At 38.3% G+C, this 22614-nt stretch overlaps 1 protein-coding gene across 3 annotated transcripts in view; it reads right to left on the bottom strand.

The window, feature by feature from the left end:
- Nucleotides 1-7085: 7085 nt before the first annotated feature.
- G3BP1 (G3BP stress granule assembly factor 1) overlaps nucleotides 7086-22614 on the bottom strand; it is a 29891-nt gene continuing 14362 nt past the window's right edge. For all 3 annotated transcript variants that reach the window (XM_033096077.1, XM_033096078.1, XM_033096076.1), the window contains exons 3-12: nucleotides 20342-20423; nucleotides 19715-19888; nucleotides 17009-17099; nucleotides 15921-16014; nucleotides 14058-14259; nucleotides 12480-12581; nucleotides 12119-12230; nucleotides 11787-11915; nucleotides 11366-11475; nucleotides 7086-8214 (exon numbers count right to left, since the gene is read on the bottom strand). In XM_033096077.1, coding sequence (XP_032951968.1) covers nucleotides 8008-8214; nucleotides 11366-11475; nucleotides 11787-11915; nucleotides 12119-12230; nucleotides 12480-12581; nucleotides 14058-14259; nucleotides 15921-16014; nucleotides 17009-17099; nucleotides 19715-19888; nucleotides 20342-20423 — 1303 coding nt within the window. In that variant the 3' untranslated portion in view covers nucleotides 7086-8007. The remainder of the gene's footprint in view (nucleotides 8215-11365; nucleotides 11476-11786; nucleotides 11916-12118; nucleotides 12231-12479; nucleotides 12582-14057; nucleotides 14260-15920; nucleotides 16015-17008; nucleotides 17100-19714; nucleotides 19889-20341; nucleotides 20424-22614) is intronic.

The following is a 22614-nucleotide window of genomic DNA, read 5'->3' as shown; positions in this document are numbered from 1 at the left end:
AATCATTTGAACCCCAAAGAATAGAAGGGCACTGTGTAATTCTTCAGGTCACAAGGCCAGGGCACAGCATTGGCTGTGGAGTCTGATACAGGTAAGACGACTGGAAGTTACAATTCTGTGACTCCCACACTGTAGGGAGCGGTAAACTACTATACATTGGGCTGGGCAGTTAGTTAAGCTACCAAGTGCTTCACCACCTACGATGGGAGAGGTTCGAGATGGCTCATACTTCCACGCAAGAGACTATAAAAGTCACAAGCCCACAGAGCAGTAACTGACAGCTAGCCAAAGTAGAAGAGAGTTCTAAAGTAGCCTGGGGACATCTTAAAACAATTAATTGGCCTGGAAAACTGGGTCGGAATTACTCACAAAGCTCCTCATCCTTTCCCAGAAGAAAATGTGATAGTATGTCTTTTATATGGAAACTTCTTTGTATATATGTATAAACTTGGTATGGCCTTAATGCTGCAGTTAAGGATTTGTTTGGCTACCACCTTAAGCAGCGTGTTAAGCAATCGCTTCCTTAATATAACATTTTTACTTCTTACAGGACTCTTAACCTTGACCAACCAAATCCCTTTTACCCCTTACTCTTCCTCCATTTTTGCATGAAGTCATAAAAGTTACAGCAATTATTTTCTGGCTTGTAAAAAAAAAAATCTATTTCTGCAGTTTGAAGATGGAATGTAAAATTTCTGTGATACATGTATATAAAAATATATTTATTGAACCATCCATATACACATATCCATGCTGATTCCAATGGAAAAAATTAAACGTTTTCTGAAATTTTCTCTGTGATTAATTCATAGTCGTTACTACTCAACCAAGTTTATGTGAGAGAACTTTTGAAGTCTTGCAATTGCCCCAGAGAGAAACCTACATATAATCTGGAAAACACCATTTCACTTAAGACTTTATGTTATTCATTCAAGAAATATTTATTGATATGTGTGCTATGGGAGATACAAAGATGACTCAGACACATCCTGCCCGTAAGGGGCTTACAGTCTAGTCGGGGAGACAGAACACATACATGGGCACATAGTCAGAGCTATGCTTCAGTAAGATGAATCTAGTATTGGGTATAATGTAGGCTGAGGCAAGAAGAGGTAAAGGAAGCTGAGAGGCCACTCAAGTTACCTAGGTGAGAAGAAGAGAGAGATGAAAGACCGTTGAGGTAGAACTGACAGGACTTAGCTGGAGAATGGATGTGGGGAATAAGAAAAAGGGAAGCAGATAATTTAAGACTTGGAGCACGGGGGATGACAGGAACTGAGAGAACAATGGAATAGGTTTGTGGGAAAAAAATGAAAATTGGCACATAAAATTCATCTGCATAGAAACAAAGTGCCTGGGATATACTGGGCACAGCCAGAAAGAAATGACTCGTGACTTCCTCCCTCCTCGGCCCACCCCTCAAATTTCCCCACAATCCCCTCCATTATGAAATGTCATAGTGCCTAAAACTTACTCAATTAAGTCCTATTTCTATGTATGCCTCCCTTGTGAGGATGAAAACAAATACATTCATTTGCTCAATTCAATGAGTCATCGTGGAAGGACTCTTTCGTATCTGTTACTGCACCTTCCGGTGAAGCACAGGGGTTAATCCCCCAATCCTGGTCCTCTAGGAGCTTATGGTCTAATAAGGTAGTAAAATAGATATAGGTCATTCTAATTCTAGGTTGAAGGGGTAAGTTATGAGCTAGGAGAAAGGTATAAAGTGCTCTAGGAACATTTTTGTAAAAATGAAGGTTGGGACAGAATCTCAAACAGGAAGGACAATGTGGAAGGGAAGATGAGAATGAATTTGTTCCTCACTTCAAATTCTGGCCAGATCAATCCCCAAAAGGGGGTTTCACATTCCTGTTGCAAATCTTCTCTCCTACGGAAAAAAAAATTAGCTCTTGAACTGGGTCTTCAAAAAAAATGACTTCGATGGCAAGGGATTTGGGTGGGGGGTGCAGATGCAAGTCTATCTTCAGGGAAGAGAGAAGGCACTTGAAGCCCCAAGTCAGCAGTGCCTGGCTTATTAGAGGAACCGGAAGTTATTCAGCATGGCTGGAGCATCACTTCCATAAGGACGGGAGAAATCACTGGAAAGGAAGATTAGGACCCCGATCCATACACGGCCCTGCCAGGTACTGAACAGGGTACATGCCTAAGACCAAATTGCTGCCCCTTAGGAGCTTACAGTTATAACAATACAAGGTGGAGAAAGCACCACAATGTACAGAATGAAAAACACTGACGGATTCAGAAGATTACAGCTGAGTTTCAGCTATTAACACATTAGGATACCCGATAGCTTTCTGACAGCTAGTAGTAAACCCATCCCTGAGCGGAGCACAAATTGCCATCCTCAGACAGCAGGCCCTGGTAGAAGTGGGCATGGAGACAGTTCTAAGAAAACAGAAAACCTGGGTCTGAAAACTAAGCTACAGAAGCTCCTTCCCTTCTCTCCCCACATCCGGAGCATTAACAGCTATGGCTTCCTACAGTGAACCGAGGACAGACTGGTGATGCCTGAAGGTGCTCCGTGCTATTTCTACAAGCCAATTTGGGATTCTGTATTAGTCATTCTCTGAGCCATCTGTCTTTTGAAAAATGAAGAGGTTGTATAAATCACTTTAGTCCTTTCCAGCATTCACTTTCTATGATTCAAAGAATTCTAGTAGCCCCTCCTGTCTTTTGTAGTAATAATCAGAATGGGAAAAAGGTTTTAAGGAAATATTCTGTTGTTTCTCCCTTAAAATTGTGATTTTTTTTTCCCCACATAAATCACAAATGATTCCTACACCATCGGCTAAGTTCCACCTCAATCCCCCCTTGTTCAAAATCTAACATCTACCTATGTGAACTTATTTTTAACATGATGTGTTCTACATAATCTACTTAAGTGTGCACTGAATCTTTAAAGGAAGGAAGTCCTTCTCCCTACTTCCTTATGCCAGCTTCTCGGTATAACGTCTTCATTTAAAAGGGCCAAATCAGTGTATACACACACTCATCACAAAAACATTTAAGAATTTTAACCAAATCCGAAGTCGGACAGGTGACATCAAAGCTTGGGGAGAGTATATCAGTAACCAAACTGTTTAATTATAGCAATAGTCAAAACTGTTTATATCCAGATTAAATGACATCATCATCCCTGTAATTGCTACCAAAGTATAGGAAACTTCCCGTAAGTGGGTTTATGAAAACTACTTGTTAAAATAATTCAACAGGAAATTTTTGGTAAACATTCCTTAATTTAAGAAACTAAGACACACTGGACGGACACAAGTCCCTCAGGAATCTGTGACACCGGCCACATTTCAAAGTATGAAATATGTATGGATCTCTGGAGGTGGCCAGGTCATGTGGTTTATGGAAGTTAAGAGTGGAACTGCTCCTCCAACCCGATTTTCTTCTCACAGGGAACTAAAAAAAAATTACCAGGTTCACGTAGAAATTGCAGGATGGGAGACTGTCCAAGGTTTTCGGAACAAGCGATATAATCAAAAAGCGAACGACCTTGATGCTAAAGCCACACATTAGCATAAATCAAAACTAACACTGGTGATTCTAGGCCCCTTCTAATCAACTCTACTCATTCAGGCCACAATGAGAAACTTTTTCATGAAAGTGTGAGCAAAACAGTCTAATTTCAGCATTATCCTGAGCTAGATACATATTCACTAAAAAGAATGTAAATAAAAGTTGTCTAACACGTGCCACCTTTACTATCATCTCATAAGAGTTCACAAGCCTACCGATGGTCCCAGAACCTCAAGCACCGTATACAAATGCAAATCCCAAAAGGCATCACTGCCCTTACTTAGTTATCTTGAGCCACACGGCCATGACTTGATCAGCAACTTGAACCTATAACCTCATCCCACACCAGACACGGCTAAGTTTCTAACACATTCTTTAAGGTTTCTAAACATTTGTGGAAGACTACCTTTAATTGCCCACTGCCCATTTTTGGTATATTGGGCAGATAGCTAGAAACCCATATTCAAATAAATGTTGCCGTCGCTTCTTTTATAAGGTTCAAAATTGCTGAACTAAAAGATCATTTGTATACAGTTCCTGAAGATTCTTTTAAGTAGCACAAAAACATAACTTCAATATAAAAGCTATCTTTTTTCAGTAGGTTTGACAGATGTAATCATTTATATAAAATAGGCCACTCAGCATAAACAAGGGTCTACAAATTTAAACCTCATAGAAAGAGTATTTCCATATAGATTCTAAAAAAATTGCTGTCTATAAAGTGCCACGTTTTCCACTAAATCATAAAACTCTACAAGGGTTTTCAAATAAAGGGATGACGTAGGAGAGGATGGCAGTTACAAGCACAGAATGCAACTGCTATATAAACTCACCTGGATTATCATGCTATAATAAAAATAGTTAAAATCCACATCAAAATTTCAAGATTATACCAGATGTATTATCAAACCAGATAATAATCTAAGAACAAGTTATTATTATTGTGTCGCTATATAGTCTGCAGATCAAAAGAAGCCCTATAAAGTCAATGTTTACTTATCTTGTTTACCCTAAAGGAAATGGAGAACAGAAAGGCTAACCTTGTTATCAATGTTTGGAAACAGGCTGTGGTCTCTCTACTGTAGTCAAGTCCTATCATCTTAGTATGTCATTCAAATGTAAATAAGTAGGCGTTTTGATTCTGGAGGAAAAGCATCAGTTTTGGAGGCCAATCTGCTCTTTGCTACATGGATGTCTTGGAGGCCTGGTCAAGTAACTGCTCTGATGCCATATCTTCTTCATCTATTTGGGGAAAATAGCACCTGACCCACAGAGTCATGAAAATAATTAGTCTTCTGACCTAAAACTAAAGTGCAATTCAACTAACGCTGTGGTAACCTACTCATTCAAAGCCAAACAGTTACTTCTGTATTATCCATTTCACGGTTCCCCAGCAATAGCTCAAAAAGTCGAGAGCACAGGAACACACAGTAAAGCCCAACTTCACCATAAAAGCAAACAAAAGTGTTTTTCTAAGTCCCAACGTCTACTTATTTTCAACAGGTCTTAAAGGACTAAGACTCACTGAACCAAACTAATCTCACCTAGCGTGATACTACCGTATTTCCCCGAAAATAAGACCTAACCGGAAAATAAGCCCTAGCATGACTTTTCAGGATGACAACCCCTGAACATAAGCCCTAATGCGTCTTTTGGAGCAAAAATTAATGTAAGACCCGGTCTATTTTCAGCGAAATACGGTAGGTAAATAAATGGGTGAAGGGTGCTAACTAAGCTCAGTAGAAAAGATCTGTACACTGGGTCATTCCTACAGATGAAAAATGGTAGTTTAAAAGCTGAGAAGGTTTAATGTGATAAACTGATGCTGTCTACAGAAACATCTTGCCCTAACCTATTTTATTTTCACTTTCTACCTGCGTGAACATATCTCTATAGTATCATGTTTATTCCATCAGCAGTAATATAAAAAATGATATTGGGATCATTGGTAGTGTTAACCATGATGCTAAATCCTATTTAGAAAGTCCAATGCTGTCCAAAACTCCACAATCATCCCAATTCTGATGACCTGAAATTACTGAAGCAAACTTTTGTTTTCTGAAATTATGCAGTAATTCCCAAGTTACAAGCAGCAAGTGACAAGCAGCATCTAGCATACTGCTACCACCTCTCCAACATTTTTTTAAAACCACACAATTGGTACAAATGAAGGAAAATGAGATTACTTGCAGATGTTGCTGTAATTCCTGAACGAGATTTCTATTTGCTAACTCATTTATTGTATTTATCTGAGGCTTTATGTCAAAGGAATGAGTCTTCAACTCGAGTTGCTCTAATCCACTACTCCGCCCACCATGTCTTACAGGAGTAGGGACTATTTCTGTTTTCAAGGCAGTTGATTCATTTCTACAAAGCATTTGACATAGTTGGCCCCCACTCGTTAAATGCCAAAGACAGTGTCTCCTCTCCGATCTCACATATTTTCCAAGTGTTCTCTGGATAGAGGAACTGCCCCAAGTTGGGTATCACTGCATCAGTGAATGCCTTTAAACCTCTGGGTAAGAAAAACTCCTATTTTGAAATGTATGGTTTAGTATTCACTTGTGAAAAATGATTTCAAGGTTATCCATAATTTATCACCTTACAGCTACTGCAAAAATAACTCAGGTTGTTTTTTCTTTCCACCACAAGCTTAATATAAGCTACAGAAGTACAAGCTGAATTTCTTCCAATCATCACTGGCCTGGGCAAAATGAAGTGGTTACCAAGTAATTATTTAAACTCACCCCAAAAACAGCCATGTGACTGTTATGTAAGTTTCTTTATGTGAAGGAGACATTGCCAGTTTTCAAATATTTGAGGTACTGAGGACCAAGTGATAACATCAAACTTCATTTTAGTTTAAGACTACACCCTAGGGCAAACCTAGTTTCCCAGTAACAGCAAAACAAACAAAACATTCCTGTTCCTACTCATACACTATCCTCCAACAACACTCCAAAAGATGAACACTGTTAAGAAAAAAATAAATAAGTTAAATTTGACAACCTTGTTGCCCCTCAATTAGTAATGACAAGTTTTCACACAAAGTCTTGCTTCACAAACGTGTAAACCTTCACCCACTTCACACACAGCACTCAACAAACAACATACTATGTAAAACGAGTATTAGTCTATATTGCCAGATTAAATTTTCTTCCAGAAATATTTTAATAAAAATTGGCCATTTCCAAGAAACACCCACTGCATGCCCATCAATAAAAAGAGAACCGTAACAAAACAGAAAATTTACCATATGGCTATGATTTAAAGGAGAAAAACTAGCAGACACGCAAGCACATCAGCAAAGTCCAATATTAACATCACATTCCTTCTTGTGGGCCATGATTAGGATTCTAAACAGATACGGAAATAAAACTTAGTACAAACGCTGAACTAAATGATGTAGGTCCAAGGACCTCTATAGAAGGATCTGTCCTCAAAGGCATTCCAGTTGGAGACTCGGTTTCAGAATAAGGCATAACAAATGAATAGAAGACATACAAGGTAAAAGAGGCAGTCTATGATTCCCAACACACTTTGAACCTGAAAAAACAAATCTAGACTTTTTTTATTATTATTATTTGCCATTAAACAATTGCCAAGACTGGAATCAAAGATAAATAGAAGGCACAACAGTTTTGCTCTGGTTTTGTGTTATTGGGATTGGAGGGAGGGTGCGTTTTTTGTGTGTTTGTTTTTTGTACAAATACAAATTAAACACGAAAAAAACTGTACTTCAAAAAAAACCCCTAACAATTCAAGAAAAGTATATCAGTTGCATTTTAGACATTTAAACCTAATCTCACAATTTAAATTTCAATAGTAAAAACAGTCAGTTGTAGAATCATTTTGTGATCACATATCAAAAGAAGAAAAACTCTAACAACACCTTTTATTATCAGTTTTTAACCATACCAGTGAAAATCAAAGTTGTCAATTTTTCCAGTGGCAGTTTCTCCACAACGAACGTAGTCATGACTCTCGAAGAAACAATTTGGGTTTTTCCTGCCTTCAAAATGTTTATCAAATCCTGTATTTCTCAAAGGCTTTTTTGAAACACGTATAAAACAAGTAAGAAATATTCCAATGAATGAACATACCAAATGTCAGTAATAAGCAAGACACATTCCTTTGGGGAAATGGCTGTTAAAAAAAAAAAAAATCCAGTCTGTATATGCAAAGTAAAGCAAGGAAGTTCAGTCTTTTTTTTTCTTCTTTAAAAATCCATTTTTCCTAAAATATCATTCCACAAAATTGGAAGTGAAAGACTAAAATGTGAGGAGAGGGCAGGGAGGGAGGAGAACACACACCATTAACACAAAAAGTAAAATTATACAAACTCAAGCAGTTTATAAGAGACCAGGGTCATACTGCAAGATACCAAGGGGTGGCTGAAGAATTCACCGTTCTGCGGAAGGGTGGCTTTGTACTGCTGCATGGAGATCAGCGGAGAGCAATTCACTGCCTTGGAGCAATCCCCCTTCCCACTCCAAATCCTGGTTTCTGCACCATGCCTCCTCGCGGGGGACCTCTCATGCCACCACCCAGCCCACCTCGAGGGCCTCCAGGTCCCCGCAGGCGATTCTCTCGCCGGTCCCCTTCCCGCGCAGCTCGAGTCTTCTTCTCTTCCACATTCAGACGGACCTCACCTCTGAACATGATGGGCTGTAAGAGTCAGGGTGAGCAGACTTAACACAGTGCTGATGGAATACCAACTAGCAAAGATAAAGTAAAGCCATTATACAGAACCATCAACTTACAAATCACCTACATTCTCACAGTTCAGTTTTTGTTTCAAATTCTGAACACATAACGTTCCAATTAACGAATACATGGAAAGGTGGTTAGGTATGCTGGCCAGTTCAAAAGAGTCCATTTAAGCAGCACAAGTAACTCTCATTGTGCTTAAAGTAAATGTTTTTCCCCATAGAATTATATAGGTAAGAACTGCCGGGGCAGCCGAATAGCTCAGTTAGTTAGAGCACGAGCTCTGAACAACAGGGTTGCCGGTTCGATTCCCACATGGGCCAGTGAGCTGCGCCCTCCACAACTAGATTGAAGACGAGCTGCCAGAGGGAAGGCCGGATGGCTCAGTTGGTTAAGAGCGCGAGCTCTCAACAAGGTTGCCGACTCAATTCCCGCATGGGATGGTGGGCTGTACCCACTGCAACTAAGATTGAAAACGGCGACTGGACTTGGAGCTGAGCTGCACCCTCCACAATTAGATTGAAGGATAATGACTTGGAGCTGATGGGCCCTGGAGAAACACACTGTTCCCCAATAAAAAATTAAAAAAAAAAAAAAAGAACTGCCACTTTATCTATGGATTGGGAGGCTTAGACTAAAAGACCAATAATCACTCAACGTGGAAAGATTGAACTGCACATATTACTGAAAAGTACACACACATATCTCACAAACATCATTAAATTCATCTAAATATAATTTAAATAAAACGCTATTTGCCTTAATAGAATTTTGGAAAACACGTAAAGATAACATCTTATTGAAAGGAAGTCTTTTGCCGTTTTTTTCCTCTAAGAACTGAAGGAGAAAACAAAGGGTCACTCAAGACTACAAGGAATCCTATGTGTACTCCTCACTGTTTTTCTGAAACATTTTTAAAAATACACATATCAGTACTTACTATACAGCGAAGTGTTCTATGTGCTTCACATTTATTATCTCATTTAATCTTCACAACTCTCTGAGGGTTGTTACTAAAGCTGTTTTAGAGGCCAGCAAACCAAGGGCTAGGGAGGTTAAGGACCTTCCTTTATACTTAGCCCATGGGTCACAACGTGAGTGAGTGATGGAAGAGGAAATGTAAACCAAGGCATCCTGACCGGCAAGTATAAGCTCTGAACCACTACACTACACTAAAGCACGTCGAACACCGGTCATCAGGCTTCTAGAAGCTATTTCTGTACTCATAAAAAATTATTGAAGGGAGTATGGTAGACGTCTACCAATAAAGTGAGATAAGGGAAAAGCAAGCTACATTTGAAGTTGCCAAAGTACAAAGGAGTGGTCTGAAAGTATACACGAAAAAAAAACACAAATTTTTGAATTCTAATTAATATTTTAAATTTGGATTAAACATATTTGTATGTGTACATTTATAAATATATATTTTAACATTTAACATAAATGTAAGTATTTTTTATATTCACACTATATAAATCCTCTCATATGCAATCTGAAACACTGTTCCAGGCAATGTTCTACATACAATGGGAAAAATAAAATTAAAGCCTGAAAGATTCAGGGAAGAGTGGTTGAGGCTGGAGTGTTTTAAAACAGTTATGGAAAACATCTCTGAGGAGTTACCAGAAGAGGTGAGCAGTATGAATGAAAAAAGGCAGCAGACATACAGCCCCTTTTCTAAGGAAATTTACTGGAAACAATTCTTATGCACCAAGATGCCATGGCTTACCTATGTTCATTAAATAAAACAAACCCCTTATCTTGGGCAATTAACTAGGAAGCCAGCTATTGGGTCTGACCTTTGGTCTGCTGAGAGTATCATACCCTCTAAGGAATTATGAATTCAAGGCTGCATCAAAAAGGTTGGCCACTGGACCTGTTGAACAGTAAGTGAGATTTATCCACAAAGCCTACTGGAGATTGCTAGGTTCAGTATTCTGTGGCCTTACTGAAAAACGCCACTCTTCTCATTTCTCAGTATTGTGCAGGAGGTGCTTCACAAAAATAATGATGGGTTTGAAAGATAATGCACATTTTCAGATTAAGGCTCACATGTTATGACCAAAACACACTAAACTTTGTAGTATATCCATTAACACTGTGGAGAACATCAGAAATTCTGGAGAACCTCTGGGAAATGATCTCCAGCATTTCTATTACATGGCTAATAAAATGTGTAGTATTAATTTACAGAGACTGAAAGCACATTAGTGGTTGCCAGGGCTGGGGAGAGGGGGACCAGAGGGGGTACACGGGGCCGGGACAGGGGCTGCGTAATGGATAAAGGGGCTTCCTTTTGATGAAAATGTTTTGTAACTAGATAGGCAATGATTGCACAACAATGTGTGTTAATAAATGTTACTGAATCATCCATTTTAAAACGGTTCATTTTATTTTTTTGTGAATTTCACCTCAATTTTTTTAAAAAGTGAGAGGTTTTAAAAAATCCCACACCCATCTCAGTAAATTAACAATTATTTACCCCTTTGTTTTTCTCTACTACTATTGCTATAAAAAGTGTTTTTTGCTAATGAAGATGTGGGAGAAAGGAAGAGTTCTTTAGGAACTACACAGTAAAACAACTCCAATTCTACAAATACCTCTATTATCGGAAAGGACTCATACTCCTAACAGCAATGTTAATAAAAGTGGATCCAGGTAGGGTGACTCCAAACCCAGACAACTGATAGAATAAAAAGACAAGCTCCTCATTGTTATACTCAGACAACAGTTATATACCAAGACTTCCCTGGTCAAACTGGCTTTTACTTATCTTAGCTAATAAATTGACACTGTATTTCATCTCCTACACCAGAAGCCAGCACCAAGAAAAGAAATTTACCTAAACCTCAGTGCACTGGTAACTATTAGTTATTTTATTCTCATCATTCACTTATTCAAAACCTAAGTTATTCAGACACAAGTTTTTTTTAATCTCCCATGTAGTTCTTTTGATAATAATGACTGAATATGATGTAATATGTTATCCAAACATGTTGGAATAAAGTGCACTTTACATATAAGACACAGTTGTAAGGGTGAAGACATTCAAAGAGCCAACATACACTCTTATTTAAAAAAAAAAAAAGCAAGATGAAGAACTGCTTACCCTGTTGCCAAGGACCTTCTGAACAGGCTCAGAATCATCAAACACAACAAAACCAAAATTGGGTAATTTCCCACCGCTGTTAATGCGGAGCTCCACCACATTCCCATATTCTGCAAATGAAACACAAGTTCGCAAATCACTTATTAGAACATTTAGTTTAAACATTACATACGCACTGTACAATACAATAGTCTCTAGTCACAGGTGGCTACAGAGCACTTGAAATGTGGCTAGTCCAAAGTAAGACATGTCATAAGTGTAAAACACACAATTTCAAACGTCAGCTCTCTCTTGTATTTTTACATTTTGAAATGAAATTTTAGACACACTAAATTAAATAATTATATATGTGGCTCATCTTCTGTTTCTATTGGGCAGTGCTGCATTAGATAAATCTAGTGTTTAAAACTCAATAACCTACTTTGAAAAAAATCTTTAAGCTCTGATTTGTCCACCTCGTGAGGTAGATTGCCAATGAAAAGTTGGTGACTGTCAGGGTGTCTCACGATTCTTCGGGGTTCAACATCACCTTGCTCACCAGCTTCACGAACTTAAAAACAAAAACAGCAATGAAAGACAAAGAAGACTCTTTTCAGCGACTGTTGCATTCAATAGTTTTTTTCTCTACCCTAAATACAGGTAATTCTATCCACTACAACTTTGTTTTAAGTAAATAAATGTCAAGCCTCCCCCAAAACAAGCTCTCACCTCAAAATCCCCCAAACTAGGTAAGTCCCCCTTCTGAGCTCTTACTTGGTCTGGGCCCCCTCTGCGGAGGAATGTTTACTCGTGGTTCTCGCACCCTTTGATCCCTCTGAGGCCTCTGCGGTGGAACCTGAGATTCAGGCTTAGACTCCTGGCGGGGCTGAAAAATTCGTAAGTTAGCTTTTGTGTAAAAACAAAGCAAGCTTACTTTTTTATCTTATGAAGTTTCTTAGCTAACAATAATGTTTAAACTCGAAAATGACAACTTTCTCTCTCGCACACAAAACCATTAAAACCACCTTCTCTGCTTTCTATACCAGTTTCCACATTCTCTAAACCTCTATGGAAACCACATTACATGAAATGCAAGTAAATTTCCCCTAATATACAAGCTTAATTAGAAACTCACCTGTGAAGCTGGTACTTTAACAACATGAGGTGGTATCCCAGTAACTGGAACAGCTCCACTGGGTGGAAGGTTCTTACTGGTCACAGATGCCCAGGAAAATGTCTAAGGTTAACACCACCAACACCAGATGATTACACCATATATCAAAACACAGAAAAGCTCTTAGCTCTTGATTTCTTGTACATAATGTATGAATCATATTTTCACAGGCAAGATGGAATTTAGAAGTATCTTGAGATTCTTTTTCTCCCTTAGTTACAAATTTTGTAAAACATTTCTTAGGACTACTATGAAATGTAGTCCTAAGACTTTAGAATGATCTTGAACACCTTTTCAATCCATCAAAATCACCAAACCCTATTATTTAACTGTTAATTATCTTATCTCCATCTCAACTGCCATGACCCTAACTCAAAATATGATTCTCTCTCTCTAGGACTACTGTAACAGCCACCTAACTGGTCATTCATTCTCAATGCAGCCAACCTATTTTTCTAACATCTGCGAGCTAAAGTCATCTCACCATTTCTTTCCTACTCACCTACTAGCTAAAGGAGAGACCCAGAACCCTACCCATTTTACAGATATTTCCCAGACCTAGAATAGTGCCTAGCACATGGGCACCTGTGACATACATAAATGACTGTTAGACATACATAAATGACATTGTAAGATCCCTGACCCCATCAATACAGCACTGAAACATACTCCTCCACAGACCAGCGAATATAAAGGTTCTGTGAGTTCAGTGAACATTATCCTGATGTGACTTAGGAGTAACTTTTCTGAAAAGCTTCAAAATTTTGAAATCAGGGATTCCAATTAGAAAAGTAGTCCTATTTCAGCTATTTGCTTCTACTGCTACTTTAAAGTTATCCTCAGATTTCATAGGAAAAAGGTCTATTGTGCCATGTTATTTTTAAAAAAATATTATGATCACTTGTTTATCCCCTTTCTTCCACCTCCCCATCCACTCTGGTTCAAGCCATTTTGTTTCTCAGTCTAGTTTTGTAGGACACAGCTCCCTGGCCCCCCGCTGAGGCAGTCAGAGCAGCTCTCACCGGCTGCCAGACACTCACACTGGCCACTGGCCACTCATGGCAGCACACGGTAGCCCAGCTCCAGGGAGAGCTGTTGTTCACAGTCTTAGCTGTAGAGGGCGCAACTCACTGGCCCATGTGGGAATCGAAACTGCGACCTCAGCGGTAAGAGCACAGCGCTCCAACCACCTGAGCCACCGGGATGGCCCCACTTGTTTCTTTTAACAAGCATGTAATAATTGCAATTTGAAGGATGAAATATTAAAAAGATGAAGAGTTGGCGATATGGTGATAAAAATAATATAGCACCTGCAATTTCTCGTCTAAAAAAAGTATTCATGTTACTTAGAGGGGGAAAGTTACTTTTGATTTTATAAAGCAATATGTATCTTACTGAGGTATGGCTCAATATGTAAGAAACTTCCCTGAACCACCAATATGTAAATGCTCCTACAAAGGAAAACCAAACAATAATAAAGGAGAAGAGATTTTTTTAAATAAGCTAGAAACAGAATGAAAATGAAGACATGTCACATACCCTCAAGTCTTCCTGCACTGTCTGCGCTATGTCTGTAGGTGCTGGAGAAGAACTCTTCTGAGCATCCTCAGGAGCAGTTTCTTCCAATACTGGTTCAGACTTTTCCTCTTGGATTTCAGATACAGGTTCTTGCTCCGGTTCGGGTTCAGGATCAGGCTCTGGTTCAGCAACAGGTTCCTCTAGATGTTCTTCCAAGTCATTGCTTTCACAGGAAAGTTTGAGAAATATCACTCTGCCTCCATGGATTTAGCAAGTATTTATTAACTAGAGACCAGAACCCCAAAATACCTCCCTCCCTCCAAAAAAGATCTAAGAAATACATCGAGTATTAAAACAAGACAACTTTTTAGAAAAGCACTCAATGAGCAAATGTTAACTGAAGTCAGATTGGCTAAATTCTCATAAGCAAATGCCACCAAAGTGGGTTAAAATAAACCACATCATTATTTCTGTTAGAATCCCTGAACTATTACAATTTACCTATCACTCATCACAAAACTCTAATAGGCTGTAGGGAGGGAGGAAAGGGCAGTTGAGTTGTTTAATGGGTAGATTCAGTTTTGCAAGATGAGAAGTCCTAGAGATGTGTTACTGTGTTACACAATCCTATGTGTATACTGCTATACAGTATGCTTAAAAATGGTTGGGGGCTGGCCCGGTGGCTCAGGCGGTTAGAGAGAGCTCCATGCTCCTAACTCCGAAGGCTGCCAGTTCGATTCCCACATGGGCCAGTGGGCTCTCAACCACAAGGTTGCCAGTTCAATTCCTCGAGTCCCGCAAGGGATGGTGGGCTGCGCGCTTTGCAACTAGCAACGGCAACTAGACCTGGAGCAGAGCTGCGCCCTCCACAACTAAGACTGAAAGGACAACAACTTGAAGCTGAACGGCACCCTCCAAAAAACTAAGATTAAAGGACAACTTGACTTGGGAAAGAAAAAAATAAAAAGTCCTGGGAGTACACACTGTTACCCAATAAAGTCCTGTTCCCCTTCCCCAATAAAATCTTAAAAAAAAAAAAAAAAAAGTGCTTAAAAAGGTAAATTTTGTTACGTGGTTTTTACCACCCAAAAAAAAAAAAAAAAACTCTCATAATAAATAAACACATATGGAATTTGAGAAAAAAAAGACGTTATGATTCATAATAATTCTTAAACTTCCACATAAATCAGTTTGTTAAAGCTGCAGATATTCCCCAACCCCCCATAATTTTAATTCTGGTAGGTTTGTGGTGCAACAATAAATCATTTTCAACCAACCCAGGTGAGTACCGTGGTTAGCTCATCATCCCACCTTGAGAAACATTTGAAAATATCTTTTAAGCACTGTGTATTATTGGTATCACATGGCAACAAGTATTAATTTCAATTCCTATCAAACACATTTCTGTTCCAGTTGCAGATTAAAGAAGAAAAATCCCTAAGATACAATCACACATTTATTTTCTGAGTTAATTAATGAAATTCTTTACCTACTATTAATTCATGTCTTAATTTCTATCAATTAATGAGGGATCTCTAAATAAGTCCTTGTACACTTTATATTCCCGCCATAGCACTTAATGCAGTGGCTTGATGTGTTGAATACTTGGTAAGAAATCCCAACTCTTTTTCACTTACCACCCAGAAAAAACTAAACCAAAAAGCAACTGGTGGGTACTAAGTAATCCTCATAGTGCAATCTATATTAAACACATTACAGATTTTTGTTAGCTCAAAGATAACAAAAGTAAAACCTTTCTTCTGGAAAGTTACCATTATTATGTGAGATAATTCTGAGAATACATGACTGCCCTCCAACCAAGGAAAAGACCAGACAACCCAAATTCTCATGCAGCTCTGCACAGATGAACAAAGTTTTCCTTACCTGACAGCCTGATCATAAAAAGTTCCAGAATCATCAGGCACCACCTCGGGTGTCTGCTGTCTTTCTTCAGGTTCCTCTACTTCTTCCTCAGATTCTAAGTGAGAAAAGAAATTTAAAGTAATTTGTGCTTACTTAATTCACAAATACATTCACTTTCACAATGTTCATCATAATAAAAAAGGCAATGAAATAAGAAAAGCAGATATCTATAAAAAGGAAAGAAAATAAGGCAATTTGGTAAAATCACAGTATATGTTTTAAGGACAGAATTAAGACAACTGCAGTGTTTGGGTTAAGAATATGGAATGAGGTCATATTTCCATGATTTCAATACAGCCTCTACCACCTAACTAGCTATATGACATCAGGCAAATTACTTCTCTGCCTCGCAGTGCTCCAATCTATTAAATGGTAACAACAGTACCTAAAGAACTTATCCATAAGGCTGTTTTATTACACAATAAATATAAAGCACTTAGAATTGTCTCGGCCACATAGAAATTGTTTTGAGACAATTCTCCAAGAGGCTCTTGTGTTTCTGTACATCTGACAATTGAGGCAATGGCTACCCTTTATTCCAGATTATCTTTTAAGGATATTTACACAACAAACAAACTCAGAAAACAGTGTCTCCCTTCAGAGCCAGGGCAGACATATTTACTGCCCATTATAAAAGATGTGGGTTCCCTAAATTTAAGGTTCCACTCTTGCAATGCACCCCACTGCAGTGCAGGTATCTTTTGGACTTCTTCATGATGTCCTATGGAACAGTGGCAAATGCTACTACTGTTGCTATGAGTATAACCTATCTACTTCTGAGTTGGTTTTGTCTTCTACCTTTAAACTAACCTTTAAACTTCAAGGCAATGTTTAATAAAAAAGGCAATGAAATAAGAAAAGCAGATATCTATAAAAAGGAAAGAAAATAAGGCTAACCTTTAAACTTCAAGTAGGTTTAAAACTCAGACCCTTTATGTCTTAACAATTAGGAGTTACTAAAGAATACAGAGGACAATGAAAACATTCAAGAAACTCGTATTCTCTTCAGGTCAATTAAAGCCATCAAAAAATTTAGACAAGTAACTTACCCTCCTGGGGCTCAGTGACAAAGCCACCAAAGACCTCATCTTGGTATCTGAAGATATCGTTGTGAACGTAGAACTTATTTGCAACAGAACCCTGCAATGCCAACAAAAACTTTTCCTTCATTCAGCCGACTTTTAAAAACCCAAATCACTCTATTCCAGGCAACACTGCCCCTGTCCCCCTGCCCCGCAGGAGCCACCTGTCAGTATCTGCAGACACTTGTTTTCACATTGGGAAGTGCAAGCGACTACTGAGGGCAGCGATGCTGCTAAACATCCTTCAATGTACAGGACACCCAGGCACAACAAAGACTTATTCAGTCCAAAATGTTAATAACACCAAGACTGAAAAACCTTGCTCTACATTATGGCTGTTAAAAATTATACTCAAATAGAGCCCACACCTCAAATCATTTCTTGAACAATAAATACATATTACCAACTACAGCAGATATTTAAAATTTCCTAAATCTGTATCCAAGACTATTCATACAAGCACTCAAGGGTGGTGTAGCTGAAAAGATCTGCTTACACTAGATACAGACAAATTTGAGTCTAAATTCAACTATGTCAATTACTAGTTGTTGAACTTCTAAAGCTATTTCCTCATCTGTAAACAAGGATACCAACATATACCTTAGAGCTTATTTATTAAATAAGGTAGTTTATGTAACAATGCTCTATATACTAAGGTAATGTTAGATTCTTCCTCTTTAAAGGAAAAAGGGAACTATAAGTAAACTTACTTGGCAGTCATCTCCCCCATGATTCCTTGCATATTTATAAGTCCATCAACAGTTTTACACTGCAGATAATGTAAGCCTTCCTCTAAAAATCATGACTAAAATGATCTCATGTAATTTTTCAAAGATATTTTATATTCAAACAGTTAAATGATAGGGGTTTTAGATTCACTAACCTAAAGAGAAAATTATCTTAAGAGTAATGCTAGAGAAAACATTTCATCAGTAAGTCCTTATTGAGCCACTTCCACATGCTTATTCTTATTCACATAGGCTTCTTGCTGACTCAGTCGTGACCAGTGACCAGTCAGGAAGACTGTACAAATACAATTATTCAACATAAACCTCTGGTCCTTTCATGGTAAGTATGATAACTAAAAAGGAGCTGATCCCACACTGGGGCTGGGGCATGGACAGCGCAAGTTGAGCCAAAACATCTTGTGCCCCAAAGTTAAAGTTCTCCAAAAAACAAAACAAAACAAAAACCATAGGGGGGTTCACACTTAGTCATAATGAAATATTTTAGACATCAGCATAAAGTTAACAATGGATTAAATCCATTAAATAAAGACTACACGAGTGATTAACACATAGAAAAAGCAGGGTTCTTTACAGTAAAATGCCAACTAATAAATACAGAATGATAGAATCAGATAATAACCATCAGGGCAGCAGTTGGTTCCCACCAAGAATCATCAATGAATGTAAAAACTAAAAACTAGTAAGTTTGATGAAGAATAGGATATTTGCATAATCTCAAAGAATCACCCACAATGTACTTACTAAAGTAAAAATACTAACTTCACAGTGGTGAAACCTATTGACCATCACCTTACCTAAGTGACCAAAGTTAACATCACTAATAACAGGGCTAAACAGCATCAAGAGCTTCCCTACTGTGAGGCACTAAAAGGCACGTGTATGACCTAAATCTGATCACAAGGGAGTATCAGAACAATTTAAACTGAGGCATTCTACAGAGTAACTTCATCGTGCTCTTCAAAAGATTGAAGAATTACTGCAGATTAAAGGCGTTTGCAAACACATTATAGTTATATACAATGTGTAATCCTGGACTGAATCTTGGACCAGGGGAAAAAATTACTATACAAAGGATATTGGGACAATAACCGAAATGTAAATATTGACTAGATGCTAACTGCATTATAACAATATTTCTTAAATTTGATAACTGTACTCTTATGGAAGACAATTCCTTCCTTGTTCTTAGGAAATGCTCACTTAAAGATTTGAGGATGGGGGCCAGCCCAGTGGCTCAGGTGGTTAGAGCTCCATGCTCCTAACTCCGAAGGCTGCCGGTTCGATTCCCACATGGGCCAGTGGGCTCTCAACCACAAGGTTGCCAGTTCAATTCCTCAAGTCCCGCAAGGGATGGTGGGCTCTGCCCCCGCAACTAAGATTGAACACAGCACCTTGAGCTGAGCTGCCTCCCGGATGGCTCAGTTGGTTGGAGTGCATCCTCTCAACCACAAGGTTGCCGGTTCAACTCCCACAAGGGATGGTGGGCTGTGCCCCCTGCAACTAGCAATGGCAACTGGACCTGGAGCTGAGCTGAGCCCTCCACAACTAAGACTGAAACGACAACAACTTGAAGCTGAACGGCACCCTCCACAACTAAGATTGAAAGGACAACAACTTGACTTGGAAAACAGGCCTGGAAGTACACACTGTTCCCCAATAAAGTCCTGTTCCCCTTCCCCAATAAAATCTTAAAAAAAAAAAAAAAAAAAAAGATTTGAGGATGGCTGGGCATAGAATCTCCAACTTACTTTCAAATGGTTTAGATTTTACAATGATAGGTGAAAAGAATTATGAACGTGTGGACAAGTGCTGACAGTGGCAGTTACTGCATGTGGGAGTTACTGCACATACTACTTTAAATTGGAAATTTCAAAATGAATAGTTTTTCAGAGATGCACAACCTTTCATTGTTCTTTTTTCATACCTCAGGAGCAAGGACAAATGTTTGCATGAATCTCCTCAAAGCCTGGTTGTTATTGGAGAGCAAACCCATCACCTGGACCACCACACCATCATTCAGAGTGGCATGAGCATCAACATGGCGAATCTTAGTGTGGCAGTTGGTGAAGTTTTGTGACATCACTTTCCTATGGATTTCCTAAGGAATCGAAGCAAGAGTTACTGCCTTAAAATTTATAATCTCCAACAAAAAAAAAAACACTTTCTAACACAACACAGGTAAAGAGAATCTGCATGTTTAAATTACAACTACACAAACCCTACTCGACTTTGTCTAGTACAGTATACTCCTCTTGACCACCTCTTGAGCCTTTTAAAATACTGTCCTTCATTAACATACCTAAAAAGTGTTTACAATAGATGATCCCCATGCTAAAACCAATTATCTTCTAACATCAAAAAACTTACATTGTAATCATACAAAATAAGCAAATGTGACATAAGCTTCTCAATGACTGTCATATTAATCAAATAAGTTACTGAATACCTAAATTTCTAAAAAGTTGAGAAATCTATTAAGCATGTATTCATCCCAGTTTTATGGGTTATTTTCCAGCTGCTTACCAGCCTACAAAAAGCTTGGTATGCTTACTTTCTGTCCATAGACCGCATCTGCTGGTTTTCCATTTGAATCCAATCCCCCATGGACATAAGAAGAGTTCTTTCCATAAAATCTGTGGAACAGGAAGACAATTTACTGTCATCTTCAAGTATCCTAAGACCAAGTATTTATTTTTCATGTTTGGTACCTAACTGCCTGTCACACTGGCAGATTCTTGGAGGCAGGAATGTGTTTTCTGTTTCATCTTTGTAGGCAATCAGATCCATCCCCTACTGTCAGTCAACACTTGCTGAATGGGAATGGATTGGTCAATGAGGCAGAACAATTATTAGATGATCGTGTTGGGAAGGATCCTGTAGTTCATATCAGGAAGGCCACTTAAAATAAAACAGAAGTTCCTGTTTTCACTCAAAAATAAAACAGGCAGCTTTGACATAGGTGAGTACATCTATACTCTCCACAGAGCTCGAGAGTCCTCTTACATCTAATGCATGTGAGAAGTTCCCATTAAAGACCCATTAACCCACGCAGGTGGGTTGTAGCAGTACTTCTTAGTATTTTTTGCTGGTGCACTAAGAGTTATAGACTTTAATTCCCATAGCTTGAATTTTCTCGATCCTCAATTGCTTTGTTTTCATTACAATACTGTAGTGGCGCCGGAAGGCCACACGCATCCCCCCAGCCACCCACGGGAAGTGCCCCAACCCCAGGAGAACCACACTGTGAGGATGGATTTCTCAGCGTCTTTACTCAGGATAAACAATTTTTCACAACTGAGCCCATACGTGCCATTCTACATCCTGATTCTGCCTCCCTCTGCCCCTCAAAAGGGGGAAAGCTCAGGGACCACAAGAACCCCAAGTCTACCTTCTAGTTGTCAAAGTTATTAAAAGGTTGCATATCAGCCAATGAAATCAATTCACTGCTGGCTAAGCCACTTTTCATCATTATCAAAGATGTACCGCACAGATGAAAAGTGGGAAAAAAAAAGACACCTTAGAATCAATCAATAGCAATACTGACATGAAATATATCAATGCATTTGGTTAGTTTCAACTCCTGCTCCTTTTTAAACTCAAATTTATCTAACTTCTAAGGGCACATAATAAAATCTGACATAAAACAGAAAAAAAGTAAGTTCAGAGACTTTTTCTAACACTTAATACTCACGTGAATGCTAGCAAATTTTTAACCCCTTAGCATCTTTATCTGCAAAATGCAGTTCACTCTCCTACAATGCCTTACTAAAAGATTTGGGAAAAGATCAAGAAGAAACAGGTGAAGTGTTTTGGAAGTTATAAAGCCTTAAAAAAAAAAAAAAGAATCACAAGAGATATTTTCCCTTTTCAGAGCAAGGACTCAAAATAAATTTAAAAAGGACCCCTTGCACACTGCTGGTGTGCATGTAAACTGGTGCAGCCAGTATGGAAAACAGTATGGAGGTTCCCCCAAAATTAAGACTAGAACCACCATATGACCCAGCAATCCATCTTCTGGCTATCTACCCCCAAAATTTGAAAACACTTATTCGTAAAGGTATATGTACTCCTATGTGTATTACAGCATTATTCACAACAGCCAAGACATACAAACAACTTATGTGTCACTTTGACAGATGACTGATACAGAAGATGAGATATATATATAAAATAGAATATGACTCAGCTGTAAAAAGGATGAAATTATTGTCATTTGCAACAACATGGATGGATCTTAAGAGTATCATACTAAGTCAGATGCAAAAGAACAAGAACAGTATGATTTCACTCATATGCAAGATATAAAACTGAAAGCAACAAACTCATAAAGACAAACAGAATGGTGCTCACCAGAGGGGAAGGGCAGTGGGGAGGACAATATGGTGACAAAGGAGACTAGACTTTGCATGGTCAACACACAATGGAGTATACAGGTGTTGTAGTTATACACCTGATAATCATATAATGTTATTAACCAAAGTTACCCCAATAAATTTAATTTTAAAAAATTGAATATAGTAAAAAAAGAATTTATAAATTTTCTTTTGTACCTAATAATCATGTGCTATCCAATGTGCAAGCTTTTCTAGAGAAAAAAAATAGTTCTAGTCCAACAAATTACACATTTTGGAATTTCTAAGAATTTTAATAAGTCCACATAAACAGACTTAAGAGTTCTGTATAATGCAACACTGTGTATAAAAGGAAATAATGGAAGCACATCATTAGGGGATTAAAGGGTGCTACATCTCTATAAAATAAAAACTCTGTGGATACTAAAACTAATTTGATACATGTGTCACCCATGTAAAATGACCCCAGATT

Source organism: Rhinolophus ferrumequinum, chromosome 24 (genome assembly GCF_004115265.2).
Source record: "Rhinolophus ferrumequinum isolate MPI-CBG mRhiFer1 chromosome 24, mRhiFer1_v1.p, whole genome shotgun sequence".
Classification (NCBI taxonomy): Eukaryota; Metazoa; Chordata; class Mammalia; order Chiroptera; family Rhinolophidae; genus Rhinolophus; species Rhinolophus ferrumequinum.
This window is presented reverse-complemented; position numbering and strand designations above follow the sequence as displayed.